At 37.3% G+C, this 19,788-nt stretch overlaps 1 protein-coding gene across 1 annotated transcript in view; it reads right to left on the reverse strand.

Annotated features, from left to right (window-relative positions):
* Nucleotides 1-828: 828 nt before the first annotated feature.
* Nucleotides 829-19,788, reverse strand: part of LOC127619834 (potassium voltage-gated channel subfamily KQT member 4-like) — a 90,658-nt gene continuing 71,698 nt past the window's right edge. The window contains exons 10-14 of the mRNA XM_052092849.1: nucleotides 15,871-16,097; nucleotides 15,675-15,774; nucleotides 5,343-5,474; nucleotides 5,087-5,225; nucleotides 829-3,660 (exon numbers count right to left, since the gene is read on the reverse strand). Coding sequence (XP_051948809.1) covers nucleotides 3,457-3,660; nucleotides 5,087-5,225; nucleotides 5,343-5,474; nucleotides 15,675-15,774; nucleotides 15,871-16,097 — 802 coding nt within the window. The 3' untranslated portion in view covers nucleotides 829-3,456. The remainder of the gene's footprint in view (nucleotides 3,661-5,086; nucleotides 5,226-5,342; nucleotides 5,475-15,674; nucleotides 15,775-15,870; nucleotides 16,098-19,788) is intronic.

Here is a 19,788-nt window from a genome sequence, read left to right on the forward strand (position 1 = left end):
CTGCGGTGAAGTGCATTCTACTGAATGTGGAATTGGTTTTAGATATGGTCTACATTTTTGTGCTTGTTTGTTAGCTACTATTTACATAGTTTTTACATTTTGGCTGATGACAGCTACAGGGTTTATTATAGCAAATCAAATTTGATTTTTAAAGATAAATGAGACTCTGTAATTAGATGGGCCAGTTGACAGCACTTTAATTCAAAGGGATAGTTCACCAAAAATGAAAATTCTCTCATTATTTACTCACTTTCATGCCATCTAAAATGTGTATGACTTTCTTTCTTCTGCTGAACACAGATTTTAAAAAAATATCTCAGCTCTGTAGGTCCAGACATGGTGATCAGGCATTTGAAGCTCCAAAAAAGGAGATAAAGTCAGCATTAAAGTAATCCACATGACTCCAGTGGTTTAATCAATGACTTCTGAAGCGATGCTGTTGGTTTTGGGTGAGAACAGACCAAAATATAAAACAATTTCACTGTATATCTTGCAATTACAGTCTCTAGGCATGATCAGGATTTCGAGCTCGATTACACTTCCTAGTGTTTGACGCATGCATAGAGTGCTCGATGGCGCTATAGGAAGTGTAATCAAGCTTAAAATCATATTCGCCAAGAAACCAACTGGATCGCTTCAGAAGAAAGAAAGAAAGACATACACAGATGGCACGAGGGTGAGAATTTTCATTTTTTGGTGAATTATCCCTTTAAGTACACACAAATTATGATGTGCCAGAACATAGATCAAATTATAATGATATAATGATTTATATTATTCTTATAGAGATCTGTTACACCTGTTTTTTCATAAACAAAATCTGGATTTATTTTCTTTTTACAATCATGTCAGAGTTAAACATACATATTATAGATCAAGTTATCTCTCACATTAGCAGTTACCAATCATGTCAGTTAGTGAAAAAAATTATTTTTTTACTAATGCATAAAAAGTTTCAGTGTTCTGTTTAAAGGGCCAGAAAAGAGAATGTGTAGAGGAAATAAGAAACACTGAAGAAAATACATAAAAGTAAACCTAAGATAACATTGCAATAGTTGACAGAAGGCAAGAGAGATTGAAAAATTGTTACAGTAGATTCGATTTTTCAAAAGCATATACATACTTAAATCTGTGAAGGTGCAAAGGAGGTAATGTAGAAAATTCTATTTGAATTCTGTACTCCAGTTTTGTCCATTTAAATGATGCATTAATGCCATGACAAGTGTCCTAAACAATCTCTTAGGTCCACCATAGTACCGTAAACACATGGGATCTAGCTACTGCATGTCAGTAAGTCAGAGGAGTGCTGTAATCCCTACACCCCCTCCATGCTGTCTGTTACCAGAGCTGGCTGCAGCACTTTGTATAAAGCTGGAACCTTTCCATAACTGCATGCATAGACACTAATATGGAGCTCATGCACTCAGACTACTTTACTGCAAGATTGTAGATTTTGATTGAACATTGGCGGGGTTGCTACATAAAGCATTTACGTGTTTCCATTGATCATGGTTTAAATATCTGGGGTTGTACTTGCTTGTTTTGATTATTGGGGGAGTTACCTCCCCCCTTCCCCTTGGAAACTTTGCCCCTGCCTTTCTGAATGACTGAGATATATCTCTGTTCTATCAGTCCTCCCAAATTCTTTTGAGTCTGTACATGGCTGAGGTTAAAGAAACAGTTCACCCATAAATTAAAATACTGTCATCATTTCCTTACCCATGTTGATCCACTCCCATATTAATTTTAATATTTTTTATCCGTGGGACACAAAAAGATATGTTAGGCAGAACATTAGCCTCAGTCAACATTCACAGTAAAGAAACAACATCAGGATGAGTAAATCATAACAGAATTTTCAATTTTGGGTGAACTATCCCTTTATTGGCATGTGTGAGAGAACATGAGAATTACTTTTTTATCGAATGATCAAAAATGCATAAGTATTTCATCGTGCCAGACCTTTGACCTATTGATTTCTCAGGGATGGAAAAAAGGAGCAAAAGCAAGACATTCATTTTCAGGTCATAGCAAGGTTAAAAGTCTGGTGTAAGACCTCAGTTTTAAATCTCAATCTAATCTCAACTATTTGAGAGTTGCATACAGGGAGGAGAGCAATATAGACTTCCGAACAGTGGCCCTCTGATTGTTGGAGTTCTGACGCACATGCAGATTGAGGATATGGGCTTCAAGGCAGAGAGGGGCGTATGAACAGCCCCTATAACTAATCCCACTAACTTAAAACAAACTTGACTAATCAAAGCACTGCCTCATTCTAACATGCACTTTAATGCTGATTATTTCATTAAAGAATAATTTTATTTAGTTTTTTTGTGTTTTTTGCAAGTATGGCTTTCATAATGCTGTGGCAGAAAAGAGTAACCCAACAAGCTTCCAAGAGTTTGCCAAAATATGGGAGGGAAACCTCAGGCCCTTACATGAACCCATTTGTGGCATGTTTCTTATTGTCTGAAGTGCCAAGAAGTGAGAGCTGATGATTCATGCAAAGAACAAAATAACAGGCGATTATGCTTTCCTGGAGATGCCATCCAATATCCCTTGGTCACAGAGTTCATCATGCTGTCCTCTTGTCTCTGAGGCCATTCTCTTGAAGGACAATGGTAATGACAAACAGACAAGGTAAGAGTACTGAATGAAGTACATTCATTTGAAGCTCAGCAAATTCTTGTGGCACAAGGAGTCTATTGCATCAGGTCAAAGTGTAAGGCCAAGGCCAAGAAGGAGAGTCCAAAATCCTATTCAGTTCAGATTCACAATGCCCTGATTTGTTAGAAAAAAAGACAGAAAAATAGAATTGCTCTTGGAGCCTATTGATTATCAAAAACCCATGACAAAACAAAACCAAGAAACAATGTTTGGTACCAAGAGTTCCAGAAATTAATAACATGAATGAAAAAATTAATTAATGTACAACAATTGACATATTCAATCAAAAAGTGGAGACAGTTTTGGATCAATGACAGTGATTTGTACCAACATGTTCTGGAAGACTGAATAAGAGTTGGTAGTCAGTAGTTTAGCAAACTAAATTTTGCCATCTACTGGAGTGACTCCAAATGGTCAACACAGAAAGCAGAGTAAACCTCAATGAAACAATACTTCTCAGACAAAATGTTCCTGATAAAAGAAATGCAAACAGGCACAGTTGCATGATAGTTGACTGGAAAAGAAAAAGGATTTGGTTTTACCATAACTAGGGGCAAACAAACAGAAAAACAGACATTGTGAAATACCAGGGTGTTTGCAAGGCATAGTCTAGCAGAGGAAGCAAGATGCCACCATCTACTGTTCAAAGGAAGAACCCATGCAAGGGTGCAGCAGTATTTTAGTGCTGGGATATTGTAGGGAGGTATTTAGCCTTTGGATGAGTGCCCTGATGCTACAGTCAGCCTGGGGCTGCTGGGTGACCTCAGTTCTTCAGTCGCCCCATGTGGGTCATTCCATGTTGCCACTGTCTGAGTGGGAGATATTGAGGGTGTTTGCAGAGGGGAAAAGATCGCGCTGATCAGTGGGACTGTGGTAGTCCGAGGTTGAGTCAGGTTCAAACAAAGAGGACAGGGTAAAATGAGACGAGCCCTTTTTCAGGCACTGGGAATAGAAGTTCAGCAGCAGGTCCAGCTTGTTTTCAATGGACTGCACCTGGGAGAAATAAAAACATGTTTTAGGCTGCTTCTACAATGTTTGTGATAACAAGAGAGGAAGTGGCAAGATCTATTGCACTGACTGCAATTTTTCAATGGTCTGATAATGTGCAGGAAATTACTGTGCGATATTGTTGCATCTCAGCAGTTTTCAAAAGCCCCACTCATCTTAACTTGAAATATTGAGTGAGCTAACTCATTCATTTTGATGGCACTTTAAATATAACTCTTTGAATGAAATTAAAACTACCATACTTCAATTAAAGGGAACCTACCTTACTAGTACCAGCTAGCACAGTGAATGCTAGCATGCTGAATGCATGCTAATCAAACACCTAAATCATAAGGATTCGTACAACTTTTCTAAATTTGGCAAATTCGTATGATATCGATTTTAATGTTTGTATAACATAACCTATTAAATTTACAAGCTTATTTGAGCAAGTTGCAAAACTACACATCCAGACATTTGAATGTGATGAAATCATGCATATTTATAAGAACAAAATCATATGAAACTCATAAAATATGTACAAGGTTTCAGGTATTGTAGAACAATCTTAAATTGTACCTGTCATCAAACAAAGCTCAGGCTCTACTATTCACCATAATGGTAACCCCCCAAAACATTAACATAACAGAAACTCTTCTAAATAACAAAACATTAAACACTAAAAAGTCTCCAACTTTATTTTCATCTTAAACAAAAAGGAACATTATATAACACTTTATTTTAACATTTACTCTTTCTGTCAAGTGCAAAGCATGCTTGAAAATACCTTGCCCAGTTTCAGTTAAATTTAAGTTCCTGTAAATTTAAAAGACAAGTTCATTAAACTCAAAACAATAAAACAATTCAGGTTACTTAAAATGTGTCAGTTTTGTGAACTCAGAAGAAAGAGAACGTTCTAAATACTCAAAGGTTAATTTATTTGATCTAATTTATATTTAAAAAAAATTCCCCACTCCAAACAATTAAATATTTTGAATATTTAATTTTTGAATACTCTCTAACCAAAACTAACAAGATTTGATTAGCTGTTATTCAAAAATAATTGGGGGTTGTACTTTCTTGTTTTGACAATTGGGGGGGCTGGTTTGCTAGGCTCCAGTTCTACCTGTGACCCTAGGACAAGCTGCTTTAGAAGATGGATGGATGTATGGATGGATGGTAGATTTGTTGATTTAAAAATTGGCAGAGAATTAAAAACCTCATCTGTTCGCGAGAACATTAACTAGATGTTTAACATATAGTTATATTTATTAAAATTGGCAAGCAACACAGCAATTTGGTCCATCAATAAACAGTGGCACATTAAGATACTTTAAGGCCCATGCATTAATGCTCCCCTGTAAACTTAGAATTTGCAACTCATCCAAATAGTCTCTCTATATTCTCAATATTTATAGTTCAATAAGCTTACCTGCTTCTCGACCTTAACTACACGCCCCATCATGCTTAATTCATCCATGTGTTCCAGTTCAGGAGGAGTTTTCTCTCCTTTTTCAGACCTCATCTTTTTATCTGATGGAATGGCACCACGGCCTACAATCTGATCCACCCTGTCAAGAAAAATAGTGTGTTTTAAGCTTGACCTTTTAGGGAATCTTCATTTTTTTTAATTGTCTTTTTGATTCGTTTATGTTAAAATAGTGTGATTGTGTGATTTGATTGACAACCTCATCTGCAGGCTTTTGATTCTGCCAAGCATGTCAAGGTGTCCAGCTGAATACTGCTCAATCACATCCTTTACATCATATGGCCGCAGGGTTTCTTTAAACTTTCTCTTGGCCACCAGGAATTTAAGAATCCTACATTCAAATGAAACAAATAAACACATTGGTATGACCCTAAATGCAGAACTAGAAGCCTCATAGGAATAACAGAAATAATGCAAACAAAAGCAAACAGATGTGAAATGAGGCCCAAAGTGTAACAGGATTAATTACAGAAAGAGTCCTAATTAATTATATGAGTGAGGGAGAGAATACACCCCTACATCATGGCTGGTAATTACTATGACACTTTGTGAACACCATGGAAAAGCATATACACACGATATTGTGTGTTATAAGGTTGGATTTGACACATAACAGGTTTTCTCTGCAGTCCGTGAATGCCAAGAGCAATCCTGTGAGATTCAGAAGGCATGAGATAGAAAATCTATAATATCTGTAATATATAAATATTGTATGCATATATACAGTACACAAATGTTTGTATTTTTAACATAAAAATACAATGCCAAAAAAAAAGTTACCTTAGTATATATATATTATATTAAAAATGATATTAGATTGTTGGTTACTGATTTATGGTGAAAATATATTATATCTATGAACTTAAAAAGTAAAAGACAATTCCTGTACATAAATAGTCATATATTGTTAAAATTATGTATATACTTAGTAAGATGACAGGGTTCGTACAGATGCTTCAAAATGAAATTCAAGGACTTTCAAGGACTTTTCAAACACATTATTAGTTTACAAGGTACTTTTTTAATAAAACATTTTATTAATTCAATAAATTAATTTTTATAAAACACCACTTATTACAAGTACAACACATTTATGAGTTAAAATGTGAATAAATAACTTTTTTAACATGATGGGAAAATCACTATATGCATATTTTAGCAACCGCTGAACTTTGACCGTAAAAATTATTGTTAACTATAATAAAAACTTTTTATATTTATTTTTTTAAAACATTAACATTTTTATTTTAACATTGATAACACCCATTGCATGAAATCAACAGACAAAGATAAATTTTTAATGATTTAATTTATTAATAATTATCAGTTGTTTGGCCTTGCACTAATGCTTGTATTAAAACTTAGTAAAAAGTAAAAACACATAAATAACTGTCATAGAAGTTGTGTACAAGGGGACAAGTTTTTTTTATCAGGCAATAGACAAATTCAAATATATTTTCTAAAAATATATTGCAAAACAGTCAAGCCATTTTATATTATTAAAGGTTAGATTATAGAATGCTACCTTTTAAAGATTTTGATTATTATTATCATAATTATTTTTTGCTATTTGAAAGCTTTTTCACAACTAAAAAAGTAAAGGGACATGTTTTTCAACAGATTTTGATATTGACCCAAATGTTGCAGAAACAACCTGTTATGTGAGACACAAATCTGAATCCTCCATTGATCCGCATTCAAATTCAGAATATTTTATTCTCATTGGAGAATTTCTTCACTCTGGAGAGTAATTTGTAATTAAAACCTAGAGTTGTGAGGATGCATATGGAAAATCTTTGATTCATTGTGAAATCCACCACAGCAGTCTCTTTAAAATATCTTTCAACCAGTAACACAACTGCCCACACAACTAAATAGTGCTTCTCGAACAATCACAGTGTGTTAGTATGGTGTTTCGTCAAAGTATTTTTCGTACAGGAACACTGTCACCAAAGTTTTATGGGGAATTTTTGGCAACCACAGCTGCCTGTTTTATTCTTTTTTTTACTGTAAATGTTTTATTTTTTTTGCAGATGCAAATATTATTTGCACCCCTAATTAAATACTAACAGTATAGGGCCATCACTGCAGTGTGTTTATTGTTTATTTAGAGTCCCACCGACACTACACCCTACTCCTAAACCTAACCCTAACCTTCCTTTACAAAAATGAACCATGATTTTACTACAGTAACCGTAGTATCACCATGGTATTTTCTAATAAAACACAATAAAGTGCGACAAACACAAAATTAAACCAGGTTGAAAAGGCACATTCTCACCAGCGTTACACCCAATGCCACTGACGCGACACTCACAATGCAGTTTGTCATAAGTTTCTATGTTTCCAATAGACTATTGGGGTGCTACAGACCCCTGAAGCCTAAGATGAAAAAAAAAATTCACTTGGTGATTTTTTTTTTAGGTGTCTTTGTGCCATCCTAAACCTCCTATGTCCTACAAAAAAATATTCTTGAGCAAAACCTTTCTCTCTAAAAACAGATTCAGAGAAAGAAAATTCAGAGAGAAAGAAAGACTTTTTCTTTTTGAGATTAATTGTTATTTTTCTCAAAATATTATGATATTATTCTCATAATGCTTCTGCTTTATTCTCATAATTTTGACTTTATTCTCAAAATATTACGACTTTATTCTTGAAATCTTCTATTTTTGTAGGAAGGCACTAAGACACCTAAAAAAAAAAAACATTTCACCTTGCTGTTCAGGGCTACCATAGGGTGCAAATAGCCATGTAATGTTATTTACATCTGGGTGCAAATAGTCACTCCGGTGTATTTTAAAGTAATTTTATTTTTTTATTGCAAACAGTTTTATCATCCCTGACAATTAAGTAGTATTCACAATCTGCCGTTTATCTCTGATAACGTTTGAAGGTAAACAGGAGAGCAGCTGAAAAAGTACTATAACTTACTGTCTGTAGCCGAGCATCGTTAGAGATGCCCTTGACTGACACAGGCCACACTGCTACATTTTTCACGTAAAGTGCTTTTGCCAGATGTTTGAGAGTTTGTCACAGCCAGGGAAGATGAAACACAGGCATGTTATCCCTCACCTGCATTGATCCTCTTATCATTGTCATATTGCACATTCTAGCACTGCTGGCTCAACAGAAATCCGAACATCAGCAAATAGGCCCACTCAAATTGTCATACTCTTCTGTGATGGATAACCACAGAGAGTGAGAGCAGAATATCACAGAAGAGGGTATATTGTCTTTGGTATAGAGCCAATTTTGTATTGCTGCCAGATCTTGCTGGAATAACAAGCAACCTTATCTGGCTAAACAAGCCCAAAATAAGCTACTTTCCCTACCAAAATAAGCAACCCATTTTCTCCAGGTTTCATGTAGAACTGACCATCTAAATGATTTAATGAATCTCTCTTTCATACAAACACACCTGGGTGAAGGAAAAAGAGCACATTTACATATCATGGGGGTAGGGGAGGGTTTGGGAAAATCAGAAACATAGGAGAAGAGGGGAAACAGACTAATGATGAGTAATAATAACGTTATGTAGATTGCTCTCGGACTGTAGAAGGGATTTTCTGACAACTGCTTGTACTGGCCGATCATACTTCATTGTGATGTGGAAACCAAGAACCAAGTCGATATATGCGACTGCATTCTGGAATTAACCCCCGAAACCCTGCGATATATGCTCATATAAATAAGCAACTTAATGAAAACACAAGTCCAATGTCACTAACACTAAATGGACATGGCAACACTGATTTAATTGCTCAAAACACAAAAATTCCTCAGCTCTCTATCCATTAGCAACCAGCAGGGGGGGAATTGAGCTTAGACAAAAATTATCTTGTACCAGTGCAGGTGAAATCTACGTAATGAGGAGGACTTTATTTTTTTTTAATAATTATAGATATATTTTTTTAAGTCATAATTTTGCAGGAACAGCATTTGTGTGAGCTGTGTATCTCTGCCTGCGTGATGGTGCAGTATCAGTGGAGATCTGAGAAGATCCACAGCTGGTCCACAGCATATGTCAACCTCCCCCACTGAACAAACAAGTTTCTTGATGACTCTAGAGTTTAGGCTTTTTGCTGTCTATATTCTTTTCATTTTGCAGGTAGCTGCATATTTTGCCAGGGCGGGTCTCAGGTGTGGATAAAAGAGAGGGTAAGGAAAAAGAGAAGGAGAGAGTGAAAAAAACCCATATCCCATTTATTTCCATCCTCCAAGGGTTTCCTTAAAATGCTGACTCGCTCTCTTGATGGCAATGCATTGTACTGGTGTATCATTATATGGGCACCTTTAGAATACCAGGTCCTCAGCTGCATATTAGATGGAATTGCTAAGAATAGCTGCATGAATAAATATCACAACAGAAATACACAGGAATATATTCATAACATGTTATACAATAAACAGTGGGGAGCAAAAGTCTACTAGCAAAAATGTTTCTATTTTTATTTTATTGATTTTAAAAAAAATTTAATGATTAAAAATTATGTTTTTAAAGCTACACTATGCAACTATTTTCGTTAAAAAATATTATAAATGAGAGAGTGCAATCTCCCAAATAATGTATTTACCCAAATACACTTTGATAAATCTAAAATAATTATATATATTTTAGAGCTGTAGGGACAGATTATGCGGAAAATTGCATACATACGTCATTCGCCCATGCGTGTTGACGTCATATCCGTACAAAGAGAAATTAAGATATGGCTAATGTAGTGTGTGTGTGTGGGAGTAGCTGAAGCCGAAAGTTTGTTGTCACAATGAATGAGAAAAATTTACCATGGATCAATCAAAACGGCAAACCTCCGGGGAATCACTGGTTGTAAAAACAAAGATCCTCTGAACAGAGCAGAGTCTACGAGCAAAAAGGGAAAGCGACAGAGTCCGTTATAAAACCTGAATCATCGGCTGGGCTTTTCAGAGATGGCGACAACTCCAAGATCTGAAAGGATTTACTGATTAGATTTAAAAGCGACCCAGTGATGTTTTTTCTTACTCAACAGGTATGATATTTTACTGATATGGATTATGTATAGTTGTGTATTACAATAATTATACTGTAATCTGTGCAGAACTTTTCACTTGTGATTTGTCTTTATAATGGCAATAATTTATATAAATAAATCCTTTAGGCTTCCAAAGTTCATGTGAGTCTTGAAATGATGTTGACCACTGGTTGGTAACAATGGCAATCTATGAGTTACTATCGTTGTCTATTTGGCCAGAATATCCTGCAGTTATAAAAACTTTACAACATTTGACCTTATCAGTCTATCAATGGTTATGTTAACAAACATTGCCTAACTTTTGTAACGTCATTTATTTAAAAACATCAATGTTTCCAATATGTCAAAACAGCAGCATAAGATATGCTTAGATGACTTGTTTTCAGATAGCCGTCTTTTCCTTTCTTTTGTTTTTTATTTGTCCACTCGCTCTGAAAAGATGTCCTATATTCATGTGTACACTGACTCCTCGAACCACATTCATTCGCAGAGCCAAAGCACAACTTGCATCATTACCAAAATCATTTCTTCCGCAAGACATGTGCAGTTTTATTTAACCGCTAGAGGGCCAAAAGTTACATAGATACAGCTTTAAATACATTATATGCTGATGATATAATTTATGAAAATTAAATGTAATAAATACATAATTTTAACAATATTTTACTATTTAAATACATGCATTGTAATATAATATAATATCACATCATATATTATCATTAAAATTAAATTATAAAAGAGAACAAAATAGATATTTCTTTTACTAATGGAATTTTCACACTGTATTTTGAGAAAAAAATCATTTAGTCTTCTTTGTCACTGATCATTCAGAGCAATCCTAAAAACCTTTAAACAAAATTCGGTTTATTATGATTATATACAATACCATTGTTGTATAAAAATATAATTATATTTTAATAAAATTGTTATGCTGATAATGTAATATGCTATGAATATATTTGTATACAATACTGCAAAATAGAAGCATTTTTAAGCAAATATAATTTAGTATGATTAAATACAGTATTATTGTTCTGTGAAAATGCACAGGATCAGCTATCTTGTTGTTGTCTTACTGCTATTATTATAGTTCTTGGATACATTCTGTGCAGAAGGTCATTTGGGAAAAAATGAAGCTTTTTTTAAGAACATACCAGATTCTAAGCCTGAAAAGCACACCCCATAGATTCTTACAGCAGAACACTGATAAACTGTGGGCCTCCCTTAAAAGTGAAAACTCAGCATTGTGGTGAAGCTAAAATTTGCCTGCTCCTTAAGGACATCAATCTTATCGAAGGACTCTTATGTAAAATGCAGAATCTTTTACATAAGGAATGGATGCACCTGTGAGCATGTACACACCTGGAGCTCTGAACTGACAATCTGTTTGGACAATGTGACCTACTGTAATCAACTGCGATACACTGGTCAGGATCCAAGGCTTGAATATAAGATTGTTTGTACTAAATTGTATAGTGTGACATTCGCAGGTGCATTATGTTTATGTACAAGGTGCAAATATGTGATTTTATTTGCATCAACAAACAGGGGCGTAGGCACGATTTGAGGGGACACATTATAAAGTTCATCAACTTTGCTTAGGATTATTTTTTAGGTGACATAATGTTCACCCTTGTGGCTCTAAGTAAGGGCTAACCATAGGATTACAGTTGTGCGTTCTTTCAGTCTATTGCCAAAGCAACTGAATAGCACAAGCTTCTGCTTGCAATGTTATAAACTTTTGTTTTAATCATTTTGTTTTTGTTTAAATTAAATTAGTGCTAAAATTTAATTTGTTCTATTCAAGCCAAAAATATTATTTATATAACTGAATCAACCTGATTACATTAGGTTACACCCATAGGCGGAAATCAGGGGGTCGGGGGTGTCAGGACCCCCCCTTTCTGAGGGTTGTCCCCCCATAAAATATCATTAAAATATGTGTATTGTAAATAATATAATGATATATTATTAAAATAATTGTTTAAGAAATAAAATAATACAAATGCAAACGGGGCAACAACAAAAAACGACTCGGTTACTAACGTAACCTCGGTTCCCTGAGAGGAGGGAACAACTATTGCGTAAGTAGCTTACGCTATGGGGAAAACTCAGTTTCTCGAGAAATATTGAAGTCTTTATATAAAACGCATTGCAGCTGCACAGCAGACAGTGATGAGCGAGGCAGCTCGGTCATTGGCTGTGCTGCGGCAACTGCTCGAACCAGTGACGGGCGACTTAGAACGCGCGACCAATGGGGGCGATCCGCGATTCAGCGATCAGAGCCTGCTGAAATTAGCATATGAGGGCTATATAATGAACGTCCCGTCATGCCAGTTCTTTTAGGTTCAATCGACTGAAGCTGAACTGACCAAGCACAGACACGGCAGCTTAAGCAATAGTCGTTCCCTCCTCTCAGGGAACCGAGGTTACGTTAGTAACCGAGTCGCTCCCTATCGAGAGGTCTCTCCTATTAGCGTAAGTAGCTTACGCTATGGGAACACCATGTAAAACGCCGTGCGTGCTGACTTCAGCTCTATAAAGCCAGAGGCAGGTGCCTGAGCCTTAAAGCAAAGTGATATTCCACGAGCCGCCAGCGGCGAGCTATATAGTGGGGTATGACAGGGCTCCTTGCCTTCAAGGTGGGGCTCCTTGTACAAACACAAGCACATATCTCATGTACTGAGCTTTTGTGTACTGGTACGCATAATAAACCTCTAAGTCGGTCAGAGACAGACCTTATAAGGGAGGAGATGATGCCCAGCATATACATACTCCAGTTCATTCCACAGTCAGACTGATAGAATGCTGGAATGCAGTGAGGGGACCTGTAGGTTATAAAACCTGATAAATGTCGAGGCGAGGCCCAGCCTGCCGCCGCACAAATATCTTCAATGGGTATCCCACTCAACCATGCCCACGAGGAGGCCATGCTCCTCGTAGAGTGAGCTCTGACGCCTAAGGGGCATTGAAGGCCCTTGGCTCCATAAGCTAGCGCTATAGCATCCACTATCCAGCCGATATTCGTTGCTTTGAGACAGCGAGACCCTTAGTTCGGCCACCAAAGCATACGAATAATTGTTCCGCCTGTCTGAACAGGGCAGAACGTTCCAAATATACTCTGAGCCCCCTGACCGGGCAGAGTAAATTTGCATCACCTTCGTCTGCTGAGGACGATAGCGCTGCCAGAGATATCACCTGTGCTCTGAAGGGTGTAGAGAGCACCTTAGGAATATACCCGTGCTTTGGCCTAAGGACAACTCTGCAGTCGTTAGGTCCAAATTCCAGGAAAGCAGCGCTTGATGACAGCGCGTACAGGTCGCCCACTCTTTCAACTGAAGCGAGTGCCAGCAAGAGCGTGGTTTTGAGCGAGAGCTGCTTGAGGTGCACGGTTCAGAGAGGTTCGAGCGGGGCACCTTTGAGTGCGTCCAGGACCGTGGCCAGGTCCCAGATCGGCACTGAAGGTGGGCGAGGAGGGTTCATCCTCCTAGCGCCTCTTAGGAAACGAACGATCAGATTGTTTTTTTCCTAATGAATGTCCTTTATCAGGATTGTGTGACGCCGCTATGGCAGCCACATAGACTTTGAGCGTGGAGGGTGTGCGGCCCGCCTCCAGCAGCTCCTGCAAAAGGCGAGTACACTTGGTATCTCGCGACGTTTTGGGGTTCAAGCTCTTGGTATCACACCAGTCACTGAACACTTTCCACTTTTGGGCATACAAGCGCCTCGTAGAGGGGGCTCGCGCCTCAGTAATGGTTTTCAGAAATCCACTGGGGAGGTTCTCGGGAACCCGTTGAGGGGCCATGCATGGAGGGCCCACAGATCGGGGCGGGGATGAAGAATCATCCCGCTGGCCTGTCCGAGGAGGTCTTGCCTCAGCGGAATTGGCCATGGGGCAGATTGCATCATCTGTACCAGCTCTGGAAACCATGTCTGGTTTTTCCAGAGTGGGGCTACCAGGAGCACTGCACATTTCACCTCCCTGATCCGACTGATGACCTGAGGCAGCATCGCGATTGGGGGAAAAGCATACAAGGGGCGGCTCGGGCAAACTTGGGCGAGCGTGTCCGTGCTTTTTGAGAAGAAGAGAGGGCAGTGCGCGTTTTCCTTGGAGGCGAAGAGGTCGACCTCTGCCTCGCCAAAGGTTCGCCATAACCACTGAACCGTCAGAGGGTGGAGAGACCATTCTCCTGGGAGAACTTTGTCTCTGGATAGCATGTCCGCTCCTTGGTTCAGGACGCCTGGCACGTGCGCTGCCCTTAGCGAGTGCAGGTGGTATTGTGACCATAGGATGAGCTCCCTGGCCATAGAGTGCAGATGATGTGCCGATCTCCGTCGGAAAGAGGGCCTCTGCACGAGGCGCAGGCTGAAGGCATTTGAAACAACGCCTGGAAAATAACTCTTTTACTCTTAAAAAGCGTTGCGGGGGCGAACGCTTGTTCAGTAAAGGATATGCGATGCGTGCCGGATGGCGTAGCAGAAGGCTTCGAAGGCGGCTGAAGATGCCAGCGTCCTCTCAGCAGTCCCGCTGTAAGCTTGTCCACGGCGCCGAAAGACTCCAAAAATCCGGAGGATCCAGCGAAGAGAAGGTCTTCGTTGAAGGAGACTAAATCTAAAAGAACTGGCATGACGGGACGTTCATTATATAGCCCTCATATACTAATTTCAGCAGGCTCTGAGCACGCGAATGCGGGACGCGCCCCCATTGGTTGTGCGTTCTAAGTCGCCCCGTCACTGGTTCGAGCAGTTGCCGCAGCACAGCCAATGACCGAGCTGCCTCACTCATCACTGTCTGCTGTGCAGCTGCAATGCGTTTTACATAAAGACTTCAATATTTCTCGAGAAACAGAGTTTTCCCATAGCGTAAGCTACTTACGCAATAGGAGAGACCTCTCGATAGGGAACCCTTGGTGTCCCCTTCAAAAATTGCTCTTGAGAATTGTTATGTTTATTGTCCCCCCCAACATTTTGATGACATTTTCGCCCCTGGTTACACCAATGTTGATCTAACTATTTGATCCACTTTTTAGTGTGGTCTTAAATGTTTTTCTTCATACCGCTGCAAAAAGAAACTCCCAAAAAGTCAGGGTATAGTGGGGTAAATTATCCCAGTTGCTATGCCCCCTGTCTACATCTACATATACATTCTGTACTCTCTGAACTGAGAAATATTGCCTTTCAGTAAAAACTTTACTTTTCATCTTGAATTACATTCTGGTTGTTTAAGCAAGAAGCAGGGCCTGCAAATGAATGTTGCCATGCCCTCTATGAGTCTAACCCTGCTTTGTCTCCATAACAGTCAGCTGATGTAATTGCACTGTGAAAGGGTCACAGCTGACAGAGCAGATTCTATACTGAGGTCTCTTTTGCAAAAGACCATTCATTCAAACCTAACAGCATGTATGGCGACATTAGCTGAGAGTAGTTGTTCATTAAGTGAGCTATTGAGTTTAAGACTCGATATATAAGTCTCTTTACAAGACTCTGTATTGGTATTGCCCACTCAGCCCTTGACTCACCTAACGGCTCGAATTAGGGTCTTCACTGCTGGTATCACATCTTCCATGGCAACATCACAGTAAGATTTGTCCTCTGTGTTCTCTTCTCCCACTCCATACACTAAAAGTGATCAAACCATAAATAGATGAGCATAATGTACTGTATGTGAGTGTGGGGTCTCTGTAAAAAGTTAAATATTTAAACAGAAATAGTTACCATCTGCAGCAGGCCGTGGTTTTAGGCGGAGAGAGGTACGAAATCGAGTTCGATCGTTGAAGCTCCAGCTTTTCTGGACCTTGCCAGGGCTAGTGGCTTCTGGAACATTCTCTGTGCTGGGTGAGCGGCGTACATTCCCTGGGGGCAAAGGAGAAGCCTTGCTCCGGATAGCCTGAGAAGAACGTGAATTGTTCATCCTAATGCGGTCGCGGAATCCCATTTTGCCACTGGCAAGAGAATTAGAGGAATGATCTGATTTGATGGTAAACAAGGCAATTAATCACTTGTTCATATTCTCATTATAACCATCTTTATTTTCTGTGTGTTATGTATAAAGCAGACCTTTTCTATATGTCCATGTAAAAGAAAACTAAGACACTATGTTTGCGTATGTAAGAAAAACATATCAACAGTGACAAACAGACAAAAGGATTAGGAAACACACACTGATCTATCAATAAGTGGTTAGTTTACCAGGTAACTCTAACACCACAGAGGAAAGAAATGGTTCATCAAAATGATAAATTTGACCCTAGTGTGAGCATCAAATAATTTCCATGCTTCTTTAGGAAAGACATGTGCTGGACAATTCTATTTTTAGAGACAATATCATGGAAAGATGCAGTTTATATAATGTTGTCAAGACATCTTGTGCCAATGGGAGCAACTCGTTGCAAAAAGTTGTTCCCTAATCAGTATTTTTGTCTTGTTTTCCAATAAACATCCTTAAAACACCCAAAATATAAATTTGAGATGCAAAATTGTGCAAGATAATAATAATTATTTTCAGATAATACATTTTAAGTGAAGTTTATGTGTTAAAGTTATAATTTGTTTTAAGCATAAATGTAACACAATTCAGAGATATTTACACTTAAAATGCAAGTTTTCCCATGGGTAGTGGCCCTAATTCATACTTACCCATTGGTTCAACATTAAAAACATTTTTTTATAAAATAAAAACATTAATTCAAAGAGATAACAGACTTCGCATATCATTTATTTTGCACTGGGGTTATTTTCATCTACTCTTTACTCATAAAATATCACCACTTGACTCAGTATATCCCATTTATTACTGACTATTACTGCTATATACTGACTACTTACATTTATATTGCACTTTCATGTGCCACCATTACACATCGGAAACATTATGTATACATTGTAATTAAATGTTGTGATTGTTTTTGAACAACCTACCAAGACAAATTCCTTATAAATGCAACTTCGACTACTGGGTCAATAAAAAGCAATTTGCCAGTTTATACAGTACATAGCAATTACTCAAGATATATTCTCTGAAAACAAGTCTTATTTTCTTACACAATTTTGCTTCTGAAGTAAATGCGTCTTGTTTTAAAGATGTTTAGATAATTTATGAATTTAATTATCTAATACAGTATCTGTATTAGAGTATCACACTGGCTTATATAAATATGTAACTTTTAATCCTCAAAGAATACAAAGATGCAAATGTCTTTCTTATAAATGCTAAATACTTAAATAGTCTGCAGACCACTTCTTGACCTAAACTGGTGTTCTAAACTGTGGCTTTAATGAATGAAAAACATTTGCATGTTTGTAGTGTAGTGGTGTGCATAAGACTATTTGGTTAAATAGTTATGGAAGCATTAGCAGAGATGGGCATTGAGCTTAGTTTCTTAAATAGAAAGGACTGGTAGATTCTGAGAACTGGGAGTGAAGTTGTTATAACCTGTAGCATGCCATCAAAAGCAGCAACAGTAGAAATGCAAGAGCACTCTTTGAATCCGTGGATTCAAGCAAAAGCATGCAAGGTGCAAAAAATATGCAACTGACCAATACAAAATACAAACAAATAGGAAGAAACAAGCCGAAGTAGGTATTTTTAGCTGAAAAATAACTGTCTTTGTTTAATAAAATCAAAACTATCTGGATGGTAAATTATTAAATTAATTTGATTTAATTAAATAAATGAATTTGTTTACAATGTGCCAGAAAATAAGATTTTATCCAGACTTAATTGATGACTTTTGACAGTAGTCTTCATTAAATATAACAATATTTCTGTTCACAAAAGTCATGCACATTGTCATTTCAATTAAAGAGCAGAACTGTGTCTATCTCAATCTATATCATGTTACAGCATGCTAATGTATGCTTAATCACATTTCTTTATGAATTGGTATAAAGATCTAAAAAGATGAAGAATAGGTCTCAATCTATGCATGCAAGTGATATGTTTGTGTCTAATTTCAGACCGACACTTACGATCATGCATATCTCATTTACAAAATGTTTAACAGCTCGGTGCCAAGACGTTTTGATATTTCTACTATCAAATGCTTAACGTGCCATACAACTCTAGTGATTTAACCTTACAAGAATAACCGATAAATACAACTGACATGCAATACACAGGTTTCAGTTACACCACGTGGTTTATCTTTGATCTCTACACACATGCAGAGCTCATCTGTGTGCATTCAGTTGAGCTACAATATACTCCTTTGATCAGGCTCTCACAGATTAAAGAGCAGAGATTACTGAGATTATTGAGCCAGTGCAGCCTTTGTCTTTCACAGCTTTGTGAGGAATCTCACATAAAGTGACTTTATGACTGTAAAATCACTGTTGGTTCTTTTATTGGAGTACAAAATAGGTTACAAATTAGGATATAATCTCCAAAAAGTACTGCTGCAGCTTAACCTTCATAAATTGTCCACACCATTAGGCCAATATTAAAACAAACTTAATATTTTATATGAGGCTTGCAATTATAAAATAATAATAATTAAATCACTCAGTAGGGTCTAGCTAGATTGTGACCAAATTTTTAACTTTTTAACTTTAACTTTAAACTTTTTACTCCTAAAGTACAGAACATTATGTGACTGGCCAATATCTTACAATACCTTTGATAACAGTTTTAAGAGCTTGACGAATATGGTCAATATACTAAAGTTTGTTTAAAAATGTACACAAATGTAATATTATTTGCTTGTCTTCCTGCCATGCTCAATTAAAATAAATTAGTGTGTGTCAAAATCTTAAGTGATGTTCGACTTTCTGTAATGGAAGAAAAATCACGGATAACACAAAATGTGTGACAGCTAAACATTAGCTATGTACAGTATTTATGTATTTGGTAATTCAAATAGTTTCTTCTACAATTAACTGAATGTCAATTCAAATGAATTACAAAAAAGATGTCTTTATTTTATCACATTGTTTTAATGGTCAAGGTCAAGACCTGTGGTGGGAAACCCCAAAATCACACTTTTCAGTATTCAAATAAACAACCTACTTTTAATTTTATGTTTATTTTGTCATAGATAATAGTTTATCTAATATATCTGTTCATTCTCACATCAAGAAATTGGGATTTGTGCATCTAATGCACATACCCTTTTTGTGGAAAGTGCCTTGATATTTATCATTAATCAATTTGTAATATACATACAGAACGGTCTGCAAATTTTATACTGCTGCTATAACAAGAAACAAATGAATGTATAATCACAGAAGGTATATGAGTGTCTGTCTCACTGCACTGGATCAGTAAGGCTCAGAGTGTTTCAAGCATTAGGGGTGCGAAAGAACGTGCCTGGTGTGCACAGGTACATCACATTGATACCTCTGCTTACTGCCAGCATGAATCCGGAAGAAACCCCGCTTTTTAGATACAAGCTGACTGAAGAGACACACAAGGCAGAGGATAGGATTTGTGAGGGGTCTTGACTGTTAGTCGACTGTGCCGGGACACAGGTGTTACACTTGTTTTTATGGTGCATTTACTACGGTTTTGTGGGTTACTTTTTAGATTTCAAATGTAGCTTTTACATATTACAGTTAAAGTGGACATTCTTGTAAGTGGATCCAACATGATCCTTTACTTAAAAGGATAGTTCACCCAAAATGAAAAATCTGTCATCA

The sequence above is a fragment of the Xyrauchen texanus genome, chromosome 26 (genome assembly GCF_025860055.1).
Source record: "Xyrauchen texanus isolate HMW12.3.18 chromosome 26, RBS_HiC_50CHRs, whole genome shotgun sequence".
Taxonomy (NCBI): domain Eukaryota; kingdom Metazoa; phylum Chordata; class Actinopteri; order Cypriniformes; family Catostomidae; genus Xyrauchen; species Xyrauchen texanus.